A 22,193-nucleotide genomic window follows, 5' to 3' on the forward strand; every position below is an offset into this window, starting at 1 on the left:
ATGTTAATGTAGCACTACTTTACCAACACTCCAATGTTCTTACATTTCAAAAACACCTTTCTCAAAGGTTGCCCCACCCTTTTATCATTTTAAACTATTTAAAATGTCCCAAAACGTCTTGACATCCCTCAAAATAATTTACCATTACAGATGCCTCCTTCATCAAGGAATTTCCACAAGAACCCACCATAAGCCTTGCCCAAACCACCCTTTGGTTTCCCCATTTAAACAAATTTTTACCCAAATTTAAACCCCCTAGCCTTCCCTAGGAAGTTCTCAAGAACCCATAATCACAAAAAAATGAAAATAAAATTATGAACACAATCATCCCCCTTTTACACCACAATAAAAAAAAAATTCCCAGGACGCTAGATCCCTTACCTTATTCTCCATCTGATAACCATACTTTGTTCAGGTCCCAACTGACCCCCAGCGATAAAGAATCGCACAACTCGTGAAACTCTGGCTGGACAAGCCCAAAAATCATGCATGCTCCAAGGACCCATCCAGGCCATTCTCTTGAGTGCTCCAATGCTGGGAACCCTCATTCCTGGGCTGGACAGTGTCACTGGAGGTGGTCGCGTTTTCCAAAATGCCACCAGAGCCCTGTAACAACATCAGCCCTGACCACCAATGTCTCTACTGGCCATCAGGACTCCTCAGCGGGCCAGGAATGGCCCGAACAACCCCCTCCCCCAATGTAAAAAATAAAATAATAATAATTAACCCCTGTGCTAGAGGCAGTCATTTTTGCCGTGTGCTGAGGCCCTTTATCACACAGCAGATAAAAAGGCCAAAAAAAGAAATGGCCATGCAGTAAGATTGCACTTACCGCGTGGCCATTCAGGGGGGAGCAGTTAAAGGCATCCACTGAGGTGGCAGTAAGGGCCCTCGTACTAACCTGATGGTAACTGGCCAGCACACGGCGCTGCCTGATTACTGTCGCGTAACCCCCCATGGAAATATTTTTCAAATATTTCTGCTAGTACCAGAAATGCCGTGCGCTGGGGGTGGAACCATCACCGGCACCTACATTGGGCCACGTGATGGCAGTTCTAGCTTGCCATTGCTTTATAAATGGACCCCTAAGTTTTGTTTTTTCGCCAAGGGAGTATGTCTTTGGGGGGGCACAAAATGGGCATTTTTGCACTAATCAGTTAGTGCAAGTATACTGCCACATGCTGATTAGCACGGGATTTGCGCGTGAGCCCTTACTGCTTATTAAATTAAGGGCTCACATGCTAATTTTCCTTAATAATGGCTGCACGCTAATGACTGGTTCTTGAAGGATACTTTATTCAGTGCTTATACAGTAGGACCTGACACAGTCTGTGTTTCAGTGTAATGAAACACCTACTTCAGGGGTCACAATGATATTCAACCAAATCTTAATGAGTGGGAATATCCAGAGTACTCCATTCAGGAGACAAATGAACAACAAGCAGAGTCTGAAAGCAATATCAAAGGCGCTGATGCTCTCAAACTGTGCTTGCTGTTCATTCGTCTCCTGAATGGAGTACTCTGGATATTCCCACTCATTAAGATTCGGTTGAATATCATTGTGACCCCTGAAGTAGGCGTTTCATTACGCCAAAACATGGACCGTGTCGGGTCCTAGCACTGAATAAAGTGGTGGCGTGTCTATGACCCAGCCTCTACTGCTTCCTTATTAGACTATTTTCATGGAGGCTGTTTCCTGTTTGTTTTGTGGTTCCTGCACACTAATGACATTAGCACATGGCTATTAATTCAGAAAATCAGCCATTCTCTGGTTGCAGAAGAAATGGCTTTAATGCACAGGAAAGACCCCATAAGGGCACTAAGGCCACTTTCTACCATACCTTTGTAAAAGGAGCCCTTAGCAAAATACAAACTCAAAACGTTTCTAAATTGTTGATTAAAAATTTAGGGACACAGGAAATCCACAAAATTACTTTTTCTTTTTTTTAACCCAGGATATAATGAAATGCAGGTGGCATTTGTACAGGCTGCTTTATTACAGAAGTCACATTATTTGACACAAAATTTATAAGCATCTTGGACTGGTGTGTATAGTTTTTCAAACAGGGATCTCTTCTGATTTATGTAAAACTAGTAAAAATGGCCCGTTTCTGTTTTAAAGGAAACAGGCGCTAGCAAGGTTTTATTTGAAAGTTTTTTTTTGTAACCAAACAGTTGTTTGAAAAGTGTTATAATGAGAAGGAATATTTGTGTAGTTTGTATAATGTAGAAGATGATCAATGAGTGTGTATTTTTTTTAATGTGTAAATCATGTGTTGCCGTGTTGTACCACCATGTGCAGTAATCCTCGTCCCATGTGCAGTAAGATTTTTTTTTTTTTTTGTTAATTTGTAATTCTCCAAACGGGTTTGTCTGTGTGTTTGTGCATTAACCCATGTGTTGTGTTGCTGTTCATTTTTTTTTTTTTTTTTGCATCTTCACATTGTGCGTTGCGTTCCTGTGTGTGTAATTTCACAAATGAAATGGGCACCGTGAAGATTTTGCTCGTACTGTGTATGTTTGAGAGAGTGTGTGTGAGAGTGACTGTGTGAGAGAGAGAGAGCATCTGTGTGCGTGACAGAGTATGTGTGTGTGTATGTGTGCGAGAGTGACTGTGTGAGAGAGAGAGAGCATCTGTGTGCGTGACAGAGTATGTGTGTGTGTATGTGTGCGTCTCCATATCCTCCTCCTTCCGGCAAGCCCTTGCAGGAGCACAGGGGTGTGCAGTGAAACAGAGTGTATGTGTCAGAGAAACAGAGTGTGTGTGTGTGTTTGAGAGAGTGTGTGTGACAGTGACACACAGAAAGTGAAAGACTCTGTGTGTGTGTGTGTGTGAGAGAGAGAGAGAAAGAGAGAGAGAGAGAGTGTGTGTCTGTGTGTGACACTGAGCTAACACAGCCTAGCAAACCTCATCAGAATGTGGCTTCATTCCAGGCACAGAATGTTGGAGGTGTCCTGTGAGGTCATAATGCGTCCGACATCATCTGATCTACACAGTAGACCACCTCAGAATGTTGCTTCAAGCCAGGCACAGAACTTTGGAGCTGAGAATTATTATATAGGATTATTTACATTCTTGTTGAATCTCTCAAATTCACATAATATATTCTATTACTGAACGAAAAACACAATCATCCCCCTTACACACCATCTGCTAGCTACTTTATTACACCTAACATGAATCAACCCCCCCCCCCCCCCCCATGTGATGTCTTCTGTTTCTAGGTTTTTCTGCTCAAGCAATTAACCCTTCAGCAAATACTGTTCTGCCTTGCCTCTTCTTCCAGTGTGTATCTGATCCACAAGTTTTTGATCTTCTCCTCCACTGTAAAATCACTATTTCAGCTTTTGACCCTCTCCCCCATCCTGAATTTTCATTCGCTCCTTCAGTACATTTTTATCCTTGTCACATATATCAAATTATTTTCTTACCACAGACATCTTTTCTTCTGACCTCAAGAGTGCCACTGCTGCCTCTCTCTAAGAACACCCTCTCTTTATTCTTACCATGAAAAACCCAATCTCCTTTCCACTGAAAATACTAGGGATACATTTTGTCACAATTTTGACCTCAAGCAAAATATTTTTTAATTGAGAGTGTACTATCTATAGCTGTTAACTATATACACTGGGTTAAAATACACTGGGTTAAAACCTCTTCATGCTCAAGCCTGTTCATCTTGTCTGTCTACTTATTCAATTTCCAGACTGCTCAAGACCTCAAGATCCTTAAGTGGTTTACAATCAAAATTACAAGCAACAGCTAATACATAATCATGTCAAACATAAAACATGATTACAGCAACATCTTATTAAACCTGTTTTCTGTCTTTGGTACAGCTGAATACTACTTTTCACAGTACTTTTCTGAACTATGCATGGTCCTCTCATGGTTTCAATCTTACTTTTCTGCCTATTCCTTTAAGGGTGAATTTTGAAAGTCTTAGCCTGAATCTCCACTCATAACACAATTAAGCATGTAGACAGACCGAATCCATATAAAAGGATTTTCAGCCAGTTGAAAGTATGGGCTTGACCTTTTTTTTTTTTACAGAATGTGTAAGTGGAAAGCCCAAAATGCATCTACTACTACTACTTATCATTTCTAAATCGCTACTAGACTTATGCAGCGCTGTACACTTGAACATGAAAAGACAGTACCTGCTCGACAGAGCTTACAATCTAAACAGAATAGATAAGGGATAAGGGAATTAATAAGGTGGGAAAGATAAAACATACAAGGATACTGTATAAGTGAATATGGGTTAGGAGTTAAAAAAAAGTAGCATCAAAAAGGTGGGCTTTTAGCTTAGATTTGAAGATGGCTAGAGATGGAGCTTGACGTACTGACTCAGGAAGTCTATTCCAGGCATATGGTAGAGGCAACATAGAGGCATATTTTCAAAGCACTTAGCCTTCCAAAGTTCCATAGGTTTCTATGGAACTTTGGAAGGCTAAGTGCTTTGAAAATATGCCTAATATGCACCTATGCATCTCTATAGAGCAGGCACCCAGAGCCAGACCCAAAGTGCAATTACACTTATAAAATTACATGAATATTTTATAAAATGCAAATGTACACAACTCTGTTTCTCCATCCAAACTACACCCCTAGGAATACGTACACACAGATTGCATAAAAAGTAAAACACAGTTTTCACGTGCACACCTTTTACTCCTGTAGTGCAATCACACAATCTTATAAATAGCATTTCTGCATGTAAAACAGGATTTACAAACAGAGAAAGCTTTATAAAATTAGCCCCATGAGCATATTTGTATGTATGTCTGGCTGCATTAAACAGAGGTATTCTATAAGAGAGCCCAGTAATTCAGTGGCACTATGATGTAGAAGGTTCCTGGTTCAACTCCCCAAGTTTAGTCTTTCACTCCTTGGGTCATCTAGCACTACAGATGCTGCAAAGGCAGTGTTTACTATCCTACACTGCTCAACAGTGACCTTAGCAGCTTCAGAGTAACGCAACTGCACGGTTCAGGAAGAAGAACCTAATGTGTGGCCTCCAGCTAAAGACTACCCCTACAATGACTGGATTAAGTCATTCAGAGGTTTCTGGCACCTGAGACCTGGTTCTGAATAAGCTAGAAGATCTATTTAAATAAAATAAAAAAATCATACAAAGAGCAAGACACTGTCAGGTCTGAAAATATGAAGCATTCTGAAGGCATGCGTACAAACTGTGAATATATTTCAATTTAAACAAGAAATCCCACCAATAACGAAAGAAGCAAACATTTTTGGGTCATGCATGATCAGGGAAAATAAATCTGCATCTGATAGAATCCTCATGCTCTCTGATATATTCTGGGAGGTTTCCCTGCTATGTCAGGTTTATGTTTATTCCAGCTTAATATACAGCCTTTCAGATAAGCCAAATAAGGTGGTTTACATAAAATTATTCAGAAAAAGAAAGGAGTGCCATTCAATCACAGAAGAGAAAAAGATGTAAAGCTAAGAAAAGATAGCTGTCTAGAACAGGAGGTTTGAGTCAGCCTAGCCAGGTAGAAGAAAAGGTATCGAGTGATGTGGCAGCCCACCCCCAAGGGTAGAGGCAGGGGCGGCGAGAGATTGAGCCAAGCCTGGGGCAGGGCCGCTGCCACCGGCCCCAGGGCAGAATCGTCATCGCCGCCACCGCACCCCCCCCCCCCAAATTATTATTGCCACCACCACCGCCCCCCTCCCTCCTGCCCGAAGTACCTTGGCTGGCCCCGCCAGCTAAAGGCAGCGCAGCTCCTTCCTCTGCCCAGCATTGCCTGCCCCTGCGGCTGCTTTCCTCAGGGCGCACATGCTCAGTCTCAAAACTGAGCATGTGTGGCCTGAGAGCCCAGCAGCTGCTAGGCAGGCAATGCAAGGGGGGCCTTGCACCTGAGTTTTCTCTTTCCTGCTCCTGTTGGGATGCAATCACCCGGGTCCCGTCAAGAGCAGGAAAGAGAGAGAGACCCTTGCGCCGGGCCGGGGAATTTTGCCTCCCCCCCCCCCCCCCACCTCCCCTCGGCAGCTATGGGTAGAGGTAGAATGTATAAAAGTGACTATCAGTTACAGGTGGGCACAAAGAGTTGGAGTTTTAAGAAACTGAGGAGGCAACAAGGGACTGCAGCTCCCCACATTCAAGCAAACTGAGGGGCAGCAGTGGGCCATGTCATCAAGTCCCATTGTGGCAGCGAGATGTTCACTTTAAAAAAAGGCTGGCGTTCCAGGAAGGATTTATGTTCTTTATCAGGCTCATTTTCAAAGCACTTAGCCTCCCAAAGTTCCATAGAAACCTATGGAACTTAGCCTCCCAAAGTGCTTTGAAAATATGCCTCTATGTCATCTATTTGCCAGATATCCCAAGGACCTGGGGACACATTAGCCTAGGTATTTTCTATGGATGTGGCCTCACGGAAGCACTAGGGCGTCTCCACATTCTTACAATTTTCTTGAGAAGTCTGAGAAATGATTTTTTTTGTGGTTCTGCTATTTCTGTGCTTTAGAACTGCATATTTCTCTGAGGATTTGGACTGTGAAATGCTACAGACTTTTTATTCTAAATGTTGAGTTCCTTCATGCACCATTTTCCCTGATTTTAGATTACAATAAACGTATTTTCTGGTCTGGAATATTTTTGTGAAATAAACTGAGTGAGTGATCCCCAAAGGCCTTGCAGTACATGCTGCTCCCCATCCCAGAATTCATGACCCAGACATTGCTGCTAATAGCTTTTCCACACTGCTGCCTCTGAAGGTGTTCCCTTGTGATTGCAGGGAGGGGGTACCCTTTTAAAAAGTGGTTACACATAAATAGCCATCTCATAAGCTTTTTTTCCCTTTGTAGAGTAGGCAGAAAACATATACACACAGAAGGCAAGCCATGGTTCAACACCCCCCTAACTGTGTGTGAGTATTTTTAACCACATAACCAGCTAATAGTCAAATATACATGTGTACCATATGCTAAAAAATTATCTAGGCTTGTACAAGATGAAAAGTACACACATGCACTTTTGTAGATATTAGACAAAAGGAACCTGAGTAAACATAACACATACAGTTTTTAGATTATTATTTAATTTAAGGAACAAAGGGGTGCTTTTATTAAGCTGTGGTAGGGATAGGGATTTGATATACTCCCTTTCTGTGGTTACAAAGTGGTTTACATATTACATACAGATACTTATTTTGTAAGTACATAAGTACATAAGTACATAAGTAGTGCCATACTGGGAAAGACCAAAGGTCCATCTAGCCCAGCATCCTGTCACCGACAGTGGCCAATCCAGGTCAAGGGCACCTGGCACGCTCCCCAAACGTAAAAACATTCCAGACAAGTTATACCTAAAAATGCGGAATTTTTCCAAGTCCATTTAATAGCGGTCTATGGACTTGTCCTTTAGGAATCTATCTAACCCCTTTTTAAACTCCGTCAAGCTAACCGCCCGTACCACGTTCTCCGGCAACGAATTCCAGAGTCTAATTACACGTTGGGTGAAGAAAAATTTTCTCCGATTCGTTTTAAATTTACCACACTGTAGCTTCAACTCATGCCCTCTAGTCCTAGTATTTTTGGATAGCGTGAACAGTCGCTTCACATCCACCCGATCCATTCCACTCATTATTTTATACACTTCTATCATATCTCCCCTCAGCCGTCTCTTCTCCAAGCTAAAAAGCCCTAGCCTTCTCAGCCTCTCTTCATAGGAAAGTCGTCCCATCCCCACTATCATTTTCGTCGCCCTTCGCTGTACCTTTTCCAATTCTACTATATCTTTTTGAGATACGGAGACCAGTACTGAACACAATACTCCAGGTGCGGTCGCACCATGGAGCGATACAACGGCATTATAACATCCGCACACCTGGACTCCATACCCTTCCTAATAACACCCAACATTCTATTCGCTTTCCTAGCCGCAGCAGCACACTGAGCAGAAGGTTTCAGCGTATCATCGACGACGACACCCAGATCCCTTTCTTGATCCGTAACTCCTAACGCGGAACCTTGCAAGACGTAGCTATAATTCGGGTTCCTCTTACCCACATGCATCACTTTGCACTTGTCAACATTGAACTTCATCTGCCACTTGCACGCCCAATCTCCCAGTCTCGCAAGGTCCTCCTGTAATCGTTCACATTCCTCCTGCGACTTGACGACCCTGAATAATTTTGTGTCATCGGCGAATTTAATTACCTCACTAGTTATTCCCATCTCTAGGTCATTTATAAATACATTAAAAAGCAACGGACCCAGCACAGATCCCTGCGGGACCCCACTAACTACCCTCCTCCACTGAGAATACTGTCCACGCAATCCTACTCTCTGCTTCCTATCTTTCAACCAGTTCTTAATCCATAATAATACCCTACCTCCGATTCCATGACTCTGCAATTTCTTCAGGAGTCTTTCGTGCGGCACTTTGTCAAACGCCTTCTGAAAATCCAGATATACAATATCAACCGGCTCCCCATTGTCCACATGTTTGCTTACCCCCTCAAAAAAATGCATTAGATTGGTGAGGCAAGACTTCCCTTCACTAAATCCGTGCTGACTTTGTCTCATCAGTCCATGTTTTTGTATATGCTCTGCAATTTTATTCTTAATAATAGCCTCCACCATCTTGCCCGGCACCGACGTCAGACTCACCGGTCTATAATTTCCCGGATCTCCTCTGGAACCCTTCTTAAAAATCGGAGTAACATTGGCTACCCTCCAGTCTTCCGGTACTACACTCGATTTTAGGGACAGATTGCATATTTCTAACAGTAGCTCCGCAAGTTAGCATGTGCTTAGCGCGGTTTAAAATGGCTTACCGCGGTATGCACTCAGGCATTCTACAGTAATTTTGTGATCTGTACATGCAAACCAAGCACTAAAAAATATTTTTAATTTTATCGTGGAGGTGTAGTATCTGGGGGACCGAGCATGGGCTTTTCTGCCCTAGTCAATAGCACAGCTAATTAGCGCAAAATACATGAGTGCTTACCGCCTGCAAAATAGGTATCGTTAAGTGCTCATGCACTATTTTTTTTAATACATATGCACTAATGGCAACACTAGTGCATGTATATCAAATGTAGGACAGAAATTTATAAATTTAAAAATTAGAGCTTGACCCACATTTTATATATCTTTGTGAAGTGTGCTTTCCTACTATTTCATCATTCAATATTACTAACATATGAACTGTACACGTGCATATCAGACAAGCACGTTTGCAGAGAAAGCACTGAGATCCAAGCAGACTCACAGCACACTTCAGAGTTGAGCTGTGAATGCTTCAGATTTATCAGTTAACTGCCTATTCAGGTTCAATTATGATAACCACTGCTCCAAATAAGATTAAATCCCAAATCTGACTCAAAACATAGTACAGAATTAATAATTTTAAATTTTAATAATGCAGACTGTAGCTTCTAACATTTTGTGAAATTATTAAAAGTTGAACTGTGTTCTATGAAAATTCAATTTGCATTATATTTACTTATAATGAACATAAACGCTGAGGAAGTGATAAAGGGGAAAGTTTAGGAAATTCCATAAGAATATTCAGATAAATACAACTGCCTTACCAACGCAGGCCACTGTATTTGTTTGACCTTTGATCCCTGAGATTGGCTAGGATCCTTTCTCTTTGCCCAGACCAGCTGGTACTCCACCAAAAATGCTGCAAAATCTTCATAAACTTTAACCCACTCTCGTTTATCCCATTCAAGGTCATCAAATTCCACATATACCTGTAGAAACAGAAAAAAAAAGCTTTGAACATATTTAAAAAATATTGTAAACACATGCTAACATGAACATCCCCAGAAAATACTTCTCTCGTCTTTTTCTCCTCAATAATATTATAGCTAGGAAACAGTATAATTCATTGTATTTGTATTCTAAGTATTTAAAGGTCCCTTTTACTAAATCTTAGTACATGCTAATATCAGCATGCGCTAAGTACCACATGTACTTAGCCCATAAGTATAAAAACAGGACGCACATTGAGGGGCATAATCAAACGGGGACGACCATCTCTAAGGATGCCCATCTCTGAGGACGTCCCCGCGAATGGGCGGGGCATCCCGTATTATCGAAACAAGATGGGTGTCCATCTTTCGTTTCAATAATACGGTCGGCGATGCCCACATCTCAACATTTAGGTCAACTTAAATGTTGAGATGGTCAATCTTAGAGATGGGCGACCTCGGTTTTCATTGATAATGGAAACCAAGGACACCCATCTCAAAAACGACCAAATCCAAGGCATTCGGTCGTGGGAGGAGCCAGCATTCGTAGTGCACTGGTCCCCCTCACATGCCACGACACCAACCGGGCACCCTAGGGGGCACTGCAGTGGACTTCACAAATTGCTCCCAAGTGCATAGCTCCCTTACCTTTGGTGCTGAGCCCCCCCAAAACCCACTCCCCACAACTGTACACCACTACCATAGCCCTTAGGGATGAAGGGGGCACCTAGATGTGGGTACAGTGGGTTTCGGGTGGGTTTTGGAGGGCTCACATTTACCACCACAAGTGTAACAGGTGGGGGGATGGGCCTGGGTCCGCCTGTCTGAAGTGCACTGCACCCACTAAAAACTGCTCCAGGGACCTGCATACTGCTGTGATGGAGTTGGGTATAACATTTGAGGCTGGCATAGAGGCTGGAACAAAAATGTTTATACATTTTCTTTTGGGTGGGAGGGGGTTGGTGACCACTGGGGGAGTAAGGAGAAGTCATCCCCGATTCCCTCCGGTGGTCATCTGGTCAGTTCAGGCACCTTTTCTAGGCTTGGTCGTGAAAAAAAGGGACCAAGTCGGCCAAATGCTCGTCAGGGACAACCTTTTTTCCATTATCGGCAAAGGACGCCCATCTCTTAACCACACCCCCGACACACCCCCATGAACTTTGGTCATCCCCGCAACAGGAAGCCGTTGAGGATGCCCAAAATCGGCTTTAGATTATGCCAATTTGGGCGGCCCTGAGAGGACACCTATCTCCCGATTTGTGTCGAAAGATGGGCACCCTTCTCTTTCGATTATGCCTCTGATTGTGTGCTAAGCTTTAGAAAAAAGCCCCTAAAAGTCAAGCAGGTGACAATAACATACATTAAAAAGATGCACACAGTAAAAAAAATAAAGCAATCGTATATAATGAAAAAAATATAAAATACCAATCATTTAAGTAAAAAAAAATATAAAAAACAAAATATAATAGAAATTCAAGAAATATTAAAAACCAACGTAAACAGATGGGTTTAACTTCTTTCTAAACCCCATCGAATCCAAAGCTGATCTTAAATCCACTGGAACAGCATTACAACCTTGTGAACTGCCACTGGAAAAAATGTGTAATCACTTTGCGAGCAACACATACAGAGCAATCCAAATTTTACTGCTGACTCTCAAAGGGCTTACAGAAAAAAACCAGTAGAATAAGTCTGCAGACGTTCGTTATTGACCATACGGAGATAAGGCTGGTCCAACCAGATGGGTTTCCTGTTTGAGGGATTGTGACCAAGAGAGAAATGATGAATATTTTAAGAATGTAAGTAGATCTGAAAATAACTTGTTAGTAGATCGCTTCAAATAGGATAAGTGAAACAAACAGAGTTGTGATCCTATATAATAAAAAGCACCTCCAACGTTCTGAAGCTGGCAGCGTGGACAAAAACCTTGAAGCATTCGTGCTCCTGTATCCATCTGCTGACATGATGATGTATCGCACCTACGGTTGCGTCACCAACGACTGTGCCCAATCACAGCACAGCAGCGCGAGTCAACGTCACCTACAACATATTTTTTTTAAAACGCAAATGGCGCAAAAAAAAAAACCTTCACAAGAAGAAAGAAAAAGGGCATCAGCACTTTTGGAGACAACAGGTTAATCCCCACACCCACACACACGCAACAACCCCGCCCCCAAAACCACTTCCACGCAACCACAGAATAAAACCCAATGCCCATCAAAACTGAACAGAAGACCACGTCAACCAGCCACAGCCCACCTCACACACTCTCCTCCCCAAAACGCACCGGCATAACTCCCTCTCTACTACAAACACCGCCCTCCAAATCCTCCCTCCCTCTCTTATACAACGTCGGAACACTGCACTCCACCTCCTCCCCGAACGACTACCTCCAGAGTCCTTAAGAAAACAGATTACCTCCACACACCGCACTCCACCTCCTCCCCGAACGACTACCTCCCGAGTCCCCATTAAGAAAACAGATTATCTCCACCCTCCTGACTACAGACACAGTAAATCAAAGCAGCAGGTCTTTAAACATGAGAATCTGTTAAGTAACAGGGACCATTTCAGATGCACCTGCTACTCCAAGCAGTAGAAAAGAAACCCTCAGGCATACAAGGGAGGTTGCGTTAGTTTTCAGATCAGAGAGAGAATTCTAGCTGCTGTATTAGCACACATGGATCTGTGGAAAGTAAGGGTTAACAAGCAAGCTGCAGCGAGACTTTTTATCGGGCTAATATCTTTGACAAGCATTTGGGAGTTATGCTCTGTTTAACAGGTCAGTGGAGAAACAACACCCACCCATTAACACATCAGTTCAGAAGTCGACCTACCCCGTTAAGAAAACACATTATCACCACCCTCCCATCAGCAAACACCTGTGCGCCTACAGACCCCCACCCCTTCCAAACATCAGTTCAAAAGTCATCCTACATCTTCAAAATCATGGCACCCTCCCAACGAAGCAGTAAAGAAGAAAAAAAACAATGCAGGCCAGTGGCATTCCTAGGGGCACCGACACCCGGTGCGGATAGCCGATGCGCCCCGCCCCCCGGAACAGCACGACCCCCTCCCAGTGAAATAACCCCCGGGTGCAGCGTGACCCCCCAGCGAAAGAACCCCCCCGGGTGCACGCCGCTGGGGAGGAGGTGCCGCGCGCCTGTCGGCTCTTCGTTTCCATGCTCCCTCTGCCCCGGAACACACACAAACACTCTCTGTAAAACATACACAGACACACTCTCTGTGTCACAAACACACAGAAGCAGAATCAAATATCCCAAGCCCCATCCACAACATATGCCCCCAACCCCCAGGCCAACAAAAAACACAACAGAACTGCAATTGTAAAACAAAAACAAAAAAAGAAAAAAACACATCCAGAAGGCACCCCACCCACAACATTACTACAGCATACACGCCCTCGCACTCCAATTTTGACACAACCTCTTTCACTTCCTAACAAAAACAAACTATCTTTCAGAAACATCTCTGTATCTCTAAATAACAAACAACAATACTGCCCCACACAACCCCCTCCCCACCCAAACTCTTAATAAAAAAAAAAAACATACACAAAACAGATGCACAACATGAACAGATGGACACTCACTCTCTCTCCCACCACACACTCACATTTCTCCACCACCACCCACTATTTTCCCATCCCCCCAAACGACAGACTGAGACAAAAACACAAAATCAAACACAGAAACTCACAATCTACCACTCAACACAACCCTCTCACACTTTCAGAACAACAAAATCTATCACTGTGACACACACCCTGTGACACACACACACTGATGACACGTAACCCAACACCACACACCCCCCCTAACCACTCTCATTCACACATACTCCTTCCCATGCAACACACTCACACACAATCAAACTCACTTCATGTAACTGCCAAACTTAATGTCTCCTAACACACTCACGTCATGTAACTGCCAAACTTTATGTCTCCTCACAGACTACAAAAAAAGGGGGGGAAAATAACACTATCCATAGTACACAAAAAACACTGTGTATAAACAAATATTACAAATCTAAAAAACTAATAAAATTTGGGGGGAAAAAAAGCTTTATAACTTCATTACACTACATCCTACAAACACATTAACACAACCAACAGTACAACAAAACAAAAAATAACAAATGAAATGGCACATAACACAAAAATGTAAAATATTCATTACCAACACAACAAAATTATAAAATAAACCACTTTAAACAGAATCATTGCAGAAATCAAATACCTTGCTAGCGCCCGTTTCATTGCTCACCGAAACGGGCCTTTTTTTTACTAGTTGTGTTTTAATTTACAGCTAACGCCACTGTGATCATACAAACAATGAAAGAATCTTGTTGGAATCTTGCTCCTGAAGACGCCAAAGGTGAAACACAGTACTGTGAAGCGCTGCAAGAATATTTATATATAGACCATTGTGATTAAAACCCAGGAAATTATCCACAATTCAAGTGTTTGAACTCATCATGTTTGGATTATAAAGAAAAGATATGAACTGATATATCACAACACAACGGGATCTTTCTTTCTTTCTTTAATCCAAAGGACTCTTGACGACAAAACAGTGGGTTTACGGCTCTAAAGGACATTGGTTTCAGTATTTGTAACAATATAATTATCAACATAGTAACCATTGCTTTGTGGAGAATAATATATATGTATATGTGTTTAAATAGTACAATACACATAAGGTAGAAGCACTATAGCAATAAATAGATATTTGGAAAGATAATTAATGTATAAATCTATTCTTATGATTTACGTATATATGGTTGAATCTGCAGCCTGTTAATGCCCTTGCTCTGTGAGTAAAGCAAGTGTCTTGGCATATTTTTGAAGAACTTCTCTGATGCAGATATTCAAAACATTGGCCACCATCAAAGTTTTTGAACTGAACTGCTTGTTCTTGAAAAAAATAAGTTTTCATTTGATTCAACTGGTGTTTGAATGATTGTAGCCTTGTTTTCTTTTAACCACTACTTAACTCAGGATTTTTAGCCTATGATTGAAGAAGCACAAATCACTGCTGAATGAGCCCTGTGCCAGCCTTTTGAGGATTTTTCCTTCCATGTATATATATATATATATATATATATATATATATATATATATATATATATATATATATATATTCTTTGGTTTGAGTAATTGTGGTGTGTTTTGAGGTGAAAAAGTGACCAAGGTGAAGACAGAAAAAGACAATCCTGAGCTTTCAACACAATCAAAGGCAAAGAAAAGGTGACAAATATAGAGAAATAGTCCCAATAGTACCAAATGCTAGTGACTTCATTAAAAAGAACACCCAAGTGCACACCAATAAATTTCCTGTATATTTTATTTGGTAGAATGCAAGTATTATAAAGATCACCAGTGGTAAATCTGAATAAAATCATACACAACATACCCAGGGGTATGAGTGAGATTAATTTCTGTCATGGTAGATGTAAAACAAATCTGGAGACATTACCCTGTGATGATAAATACAGTCTGAGTAATACTGTTTAAGCTAATATATTAGACCAGTGTTTTTCAACTCGTTTGTTGCAGCAAAGCCCTTGCTCTGACACAGTAGCAGCATTCAATGATCAGCACACTTCAACTCCCATCTTCACCATACTGCTCCCTCATTGACTGATTTTTTCCTTCCCTCCCACTGACAAGTGAGCAGTGGTGCATATAGTGTTTGCCTCATCCTCTGCCAGAGTCACACTAAACTTTAATGTGCTAAGTACCACTGGCTCAAGGGGACTTATTCATATCACATATTTAGACATCTGAGTGAAGCCAGCAGACCAGGCAGCAATAGCAGGTAGTGCAATTTACCTCTGTCAGCAAGAGGACCAAAGGAATAGAATATGTTTTATAGAGGGAAACACACAAAGGTCACAGAAAGGGGAGGGGTGGAAGAAAGAGGAATGCATGATCTGAGTGGGAAAAAACAGAAATGCATAAGGCCATGATGGCGAACCTATGACACGCGTGTCACTACTGACACGCTTAGCCATTTTTGGTGACACGCGGCCGCATGTGGCCGCATACAGAGAAGCAGCGGCGTTCCCCGGGGCGGATCGCCGACGCGTCCCCCCCCCCCAGGTGCAGCGCGACCTCCCCCCCCCCGGCGAAATTACCCCCCCCCCCCCCGGTGCATGTTTACCCGCTGGGGGGGTGCCGTGTGCGCTCCTATTGGCTCCCTCCGAGTCCTCCGCTTGTTCCCTCCCTGCTGCTCCCTCTGCCCCGGCTCCTGCACGGCCGTTAGGGGATCTTTGACCTCACTTCCGGCCGGCAGAGCAGAGAGCAGCGGAATGCCGTGGGGGACGCATCTCTGGGGGCCCTGTGATCGCCATTACCACATAACCACAGCAACCATCATCCAATCTACTGTTCTGGGGTGTCGTGGATTTCTAATTGACCATCATTGCTGAGATAGGTGAGGGGGAGGCTGGGAGAGGCGAGGGCATGTGCTTTGGGTGCCGTTTCCCGCCATTAGAAATAGCGGCAGCCATCTTAATTTACATAAGGTGGTCAGTTAGGCTAGTTAACCCCTAATTGCCTGCAGGGCTAACAGGCTATCTATAATTCTATCTTCTGTCACTGCCCCCCTGATGGAGAACCCAAAAAATAAAAAACCAAGGTTAAGTAAAGGAAGTGGTAGTAGCAGTAGCCGACCCTTTCAAGAGACATGGACAGAGATGTATGGCATTATAGAAAAAAATGGCAGATCATTTTGCGTTCTATGTACTGAAACGGTAGTAAGCAGAACGTGGAATATAAATAGACATTTTGAAACTAATCATTCCCAGCTCTTGAAAAAAAGTGAGGATGAAAGGAAGGAATACATTTCCAGGCAGCTACACTTTTATAAGAGCCAATCTAAGTCCATCCTTAAATTTGTAAAAGGTTCTACAAATTTAACATCTGCAAGTTTGAGCATTGCTCACTCCATAGCTCAGCATGGAAAAGCACTCAGTGAGGGAGAATTTATTAAAGAAACTCTCCTAAGATGTGCACCAGTTCTATTTCACAATATGCAGAATAAAGATGCAATTATTAAGAGAATATCTGAGTTACCAGGAAATTTGGAGTGCCTGGATCCAATTACCAGACACTTTTAGCACCCTGAAAAATATAGCAATGGCTTTACTCACAATTTTTCCCTCTACGTAGTTTTGTGAAACCTTATTCTCAGCGTTAAATAATATCAAAACCAACAAAAGAAACAGATTGAAAGATGAAGTTAGTAGTGCTTGCTTGGGCTTGAAGTGTACAAAATACCAACCTTCAATTGAAGATTTAGCCAATGAAATTCAGCAACAAAAAAGTCACTAATAGGCAGATTAGTTAAAGAATTCCCCCTCACCCTCACTTATCTTAGTTCACGGCACCCCACACAAGTTAAATAATATCAAGACCAACAAAAGAAACCGACTGACAGATGAACAAAGAAGTCACTAAGCAGGTAAGTTAAATAAATAGGTTTTGGTTTATTAAATACAGTTATATATTACAATTATACATTTTTGTTATTTAAACTATAAATATCGCGAAATTATGGTTTTTTTCTCGAAGTGACACACCACCCGAGTTATGCTCGGTTTTTTGGCGAATTTTGACACACCAAGCTCAAAAGGTTGCCCATCACTGGCATAAGGTTTGTTTGGGACGGTCACAGGTGAAAGCATTGGGAGGGGGGCAGGAAGGGCATTGTGTGAAGCCTGATTCAGTGTTCTGTGAAGAGAAAGCAAATTCATAAGTGTTCTATGAAATAAAGTTTCAGAACCACTATTCTACAGGACCCAGATAGTCTTGGTGTCAATGTGAACTGATAAAAACAATATTTGGAAATAATTTTGTACTGGAAAAAAATCATCTTCTTATATATGCATTGTGGCACAGAAGAGATAGAACTAAAGTGGGTTATTTGAACTCTCACACTAAAATTTTAGCAGAAGCAGTCAGAGGTGGGGATAAATGCAGCTGAATTAATGGAAGATGTGTGTACCTTATATCACTAATACCAGTGTAGTACTAGAAGCAGGGAATGTTGCCAATGTTGGAGATGCAGAATGAATAATTAGAGCTATACCAACTAGCATATTTTACTATTCAGCCGAATATGAATAATGAAAAATATTATTCGGTCGAATATAACAGGCATTGACCTTTAACGTAAAAATTAAAAGAAGCAATGTGAAATCAGAGATCAAGTGTTTATTTCAGTAGGATTTAGCACAGTAGATCCCCAGATTATTCGTATTTTAAATTAAATCACTATTCGTCCAAATACGAACAATGTATTTGGGGCTGCATCAAATCAAATACAAATATTCGGAACCAACCCTATGAATAATACATAGCACACACAAGGGGGTATGAATTCTATTCTATTATCCAAGGACCTTTGTTCTGGCCATATCTCAGAAAAGATATAGCAGAATTATAAAAGGTTCAAAGAAGAGTAACCAAAGTGATAAAGGGGATGGAACTCCTCTCGTATGAAGAAAGCACTGGTCACTAGTCATAATCCACCTTGATTACTGCAATGGAATATATGCAGGGTGCAAAGATATGCTTCTAAAAAAAACTGGTACATCGAGATTTGAAAGTTCAAGACCACTGCGTGAGAAACTGCACTGGCTTCCTGTCAAGGACCGAATCACTTTTAAAATTTGCACTCTGGTGCATAAAATCATCTACGGTGAAGCCCCAGCATATATGGACACCGTAATCAACTTGCCACCTAGGAACTCTCACAGATCAGCTCGTTCGTACCTAAATCTCCATTACCCAGTATATAGTGGCCTCAAGTACAAGACCACCTACGCATCCACCTTCTCCTATATTAGCGCTCAATTGTAAAATAGTCTACCTAAATTGGTGAAACTTACTCCTGATCACCCGACCTTCAAAAAAAGCCTCAAGACCTTTTTATTTGAAAAAGCTTACACTCAAAAAACGCCTAACATCTCTTACTTCTGAACTGTCTCTGTCAAGGCGTCATATTGATCACCACTACTCTCTTTTTCCTTTCTTTGCTTTTACCCTTTCTCTCTTACACTTCTAAGAAATTGATTGTTTGCTGACTTGATGTATGTTTTTACAGACTGTTGTAAGCCACATTGAGCCTGCCCGTGGGTGGGAAATTGTAGGATATAAATGCTATAAATAAATAAATAAATAAATAAAGGCTAAAGAGGTTAGGGCTCTTCAGCTTGGAAAAGAGACGGATGAGGGGAGAGATATGATTGAGGTCTACAAAATCCTGAATGTTGTATAACAAGTAGAAGTAAATACATTTTTTACTTGTTCCAAAAGTACAAAGACTAGGGGACACTCAAGGAAGTTACATGGAAATACTTTTAAAACAAATAGGAGGAAATATTTATTCACTCAACAAATAGTTAACCTCTGAAACTCTTTGACAGAGGATGTGGTAATAGCAGTTACCATATCTGGGTTTAAAAATGTTTTGGACAAATTCCTGGAGGAAAAGTCCATAGTCTGCTATTGAGATAGACATGGGAAGCAATTGCTTGACCTGGGATTTGTTGTATGGAGTGTTGCCATGATTTGGGTTTCTGCCAGGTACTTGTGACCTGGCTTGGCCACTGTTTGGAAAACAGGATACTGGGCTAGATGGACCATTGGTCTGACCCAGTATGGCTACTCTTATGTTATGTTCTTATGCGAAAGGTAAGAGGAAGAGGTCATGATGGAGGTAAGAGATATAACGGTAACAAGAGTGAGAAGTGGCGTGACAGGGTAACACTAGAAGGAAGCGAGATGAGATAAAGTAGGGAGAAAGGCTATGGAGATTCAAACACATGGAATAAAAAGAAATGAAAGAAAGAAAACTGGAAAAGAATTCATAAAAGACAACAAAAAATGAAGGCGGAGAGGAAACATAAAACAAGACCAAGAATAAGCAGAGAGAGGATATAAAACAAACTAAAGATACAAAAGTAAAAATTTCTGTGCTAGCTGGGCTCAGGCAAAAGTGGGGAACAGCTGGTATTTTGCCATTCTCCTCCAGTCCTATGGATATAAAAGTTATTTTACTGAAGGGACAAGGAAGAGTAGAGGGAATTTTGGTAGTATGTGGTGCCATAATCTGAAAAGGTTTTGTAATGGACAGGATATATAGTCAAGTTTCAAACTGAAAGACAAAAGAAGAGAAACAACGAATGTTCCTTTTTCACAAAAATAAAACAATCATCCTGCCTGGCTGTGGGTGAAATGGATAGGCCAGACTGGATGGGAAGGGATATGACTGTGCTATAGATGGGCTGTGGGTATGAGGAAATGGGGGAGGGAGAAGAAGAAAAGTGAGGTGGAATAAATTGATGGAGATGAGGTAGGGTCGAGGAGAAAGAGACTGATGGAAGATTCAGTGTTTCTCTAGCTTTTTTTTTTTTCAGTCATCAGTCCTTCCAGTACGTGCACTACCCTGCTGTGCTCTACATATAAATATGGCTTGGCCAGTTGTGCCCATGACAAAGCCATACTTTATTTTCCTTTATAAAGACATGGTAATATGTGCAGACTTGAGCACCCCCAATTATTTGGAAAAGTTGGCTGCCATACCTGATAGGTGCCTATTTTCCTTTATAAAACAAGTGTCCTTTATAAATATACTAGTAAAAAAGGCCCGTTTCTGTTTTAAAGGAAACAGGCGCTAGCAAGGTTTTCCTCGGAGTGTGTATGTTTGAGAGTGTGTGAGATTGACTGTGTGAGAGAGAGTGAATGTGCGAGTGTGTGTGTGTGACAGAGAGAGTGAGACTGGGTGCGAGTGTGTGTGCGAGAATGAGAGTATGTGTCACGGTCCCCCCCCCCCCCCCCCAGTTCCAGGGTCGTTTCCCCCCCCGGGTCTGTCTCCCAGTTGCAGGGTCCCCCCCTCCCTCCCAGTTGCAGGTAGGGTTAACCATATGGCGCCAGAAAAAGGAAGACAGATTGAGCCAGTCTGGGTTTTACTTCCATTCCTTTCAATGGAAGCAAAACCCCGACTGGATCAATGTGTCCTCCTTTTTCTGGAGCCATATGGTAACCCTAGTTGCAGGGGGGTCCCCCCTCCCGCCCTTCCTTCCTCCCTCCCTTTTTCCCAGTTGCAGGGTCTTCCCTCCCTCCTAGTTGCAGGGTCGGTCTGTCTGTCTCCCCCCTCCTTTTGTCCTCTATGTTTTAAGGCACTGTCTATCCAGTTGAAACAGCTTTAGACTTGTTTCAGATGGAACAACATATTTAAAAACGACAATGTAAAGCAGCAACTCCTAGGTTTGCTTGTTTTTGTGTGTATACCAATGACGGCTGCGTAGGGGCGTCGAAACAGAGATTAGCCAATGGGCTTCCTTGCTTACCATAGACTTGCTTTGCTCACTTCCACTCCTGTCTATTAAACGTCCTGCAGCATCTCATAGGTTTGCTTGCTTTGTGACTTCACCCGAGGCGCAGCCAATCAGTGGGATTCATGATGTCAGTTTGATCTACAGCACCTAGCAGACCACAGTTCCAGGCAGCCTCAGAATGTTGGAGGTGAGAATTATTATTTAGGAAGTGCTCTGTTATAGAATTGCCCTTTGTGCATGTTGGGGGAGGGGGAGGAAGTAAGAAGTGGTGGGATCCCCAAGTCCCTTTAATGCTGTTGTGGTGATGTTATAGAGTCCCTTTGTGGTGTGCAGTTTTGTTAGGGCTGTGGTTCCAACTTCAGCCCTTGCCCTCGCCAGACTCCGCCCCTTCTGCCTCGCATCACCATATGCCTGGAACAGCCTTCCCGAGCCCATACGTCATGCGCCCTCCCTGCCCATCTTCAAGTCCTTACTCAAAGCCCATCTCTTCTCCCTTGCTTTTGGCGCATAACCACCTTCTCCACTCATGATACCTACACTGACTACATAGTTTGTAACCTTTAGATTGTAAGCTCTTTTGAGCAGGGACGGTCCTTCCCCATGTTAAACTTGTACAGCGCTGCGTAACCCTGGCAGCGCTATAGAAATGCTAAGTAGTAGTAGTAGTAGTAGTTTTTAAGATTTCTAAAGTAACTATGCATGAAATCTATTTGCACACAATGGAGGCAATGCATGCAAATAGATGTCAAGCAAATTCAATAGGAAAATTCTGAAAATCAGACTAGATTGCGGCCATTGAGAACCAAGGTTGGAAAACCCTGTGCTGGGGCATATTTTCCACCTAGGGATTTGTAACAGTACAGCTTGTTCTGTTATCCCAGTAGGAAGTGTATTGATATTCTAGGGAAATGTTTTCCAACCAATGATCATGGCACACTGGTACACTGTTAATGTTTATCTCAACCCTTTCATTGTGTTTAAAAGTTTCCTTCAGAAATTTGTAAGGTGTAACATTGACAAGCATCATATCAAAGTGTATATATGTTGCTTATCTATGTTACAACCTACAAACGTCTGAAGGAGGCTGTTTTGAC

General features: G+C 42.2%; 1 protein-coding gene across 1 annotated transcript in view; it reads right to left on the reverse strand.

The window, feature by feature from the left end:
* JMJD1C (jumonji domain containing 1C) overlaps positions 1-22,193 on the reverse strand; it is a 673,912-nt gene that overhangs the window by 428,404 nt on the left and 223,315 nt on the right. The window contains exon 2 of the mRNA XM_030203125.1: positions 9,565-9,729. Coding sequence (XP_030058985.1) covers positions 9,565-9,729 — 165 coding nt within the window. The remainder of the gene's footprint in view (positions 1-9,564; positions 9,730-22,193) is intronic.

The sequence above is a fragment of the Microcaecilia unicolor genome, chromosome 5 (assembly GCF_901765095.1).
Source record: "Microcaecilia unicolor chromosome 5, aMicUni1.1, whole genome shotgun sequence".
NCBI classification, from domain to species: domain Eukaryota; kingdom Metazoa; phylum Chordata; class Amphibia; order Gymnophiona; family Siphonopidae; genus Microcaecilia; species Microcaecilia unicolor.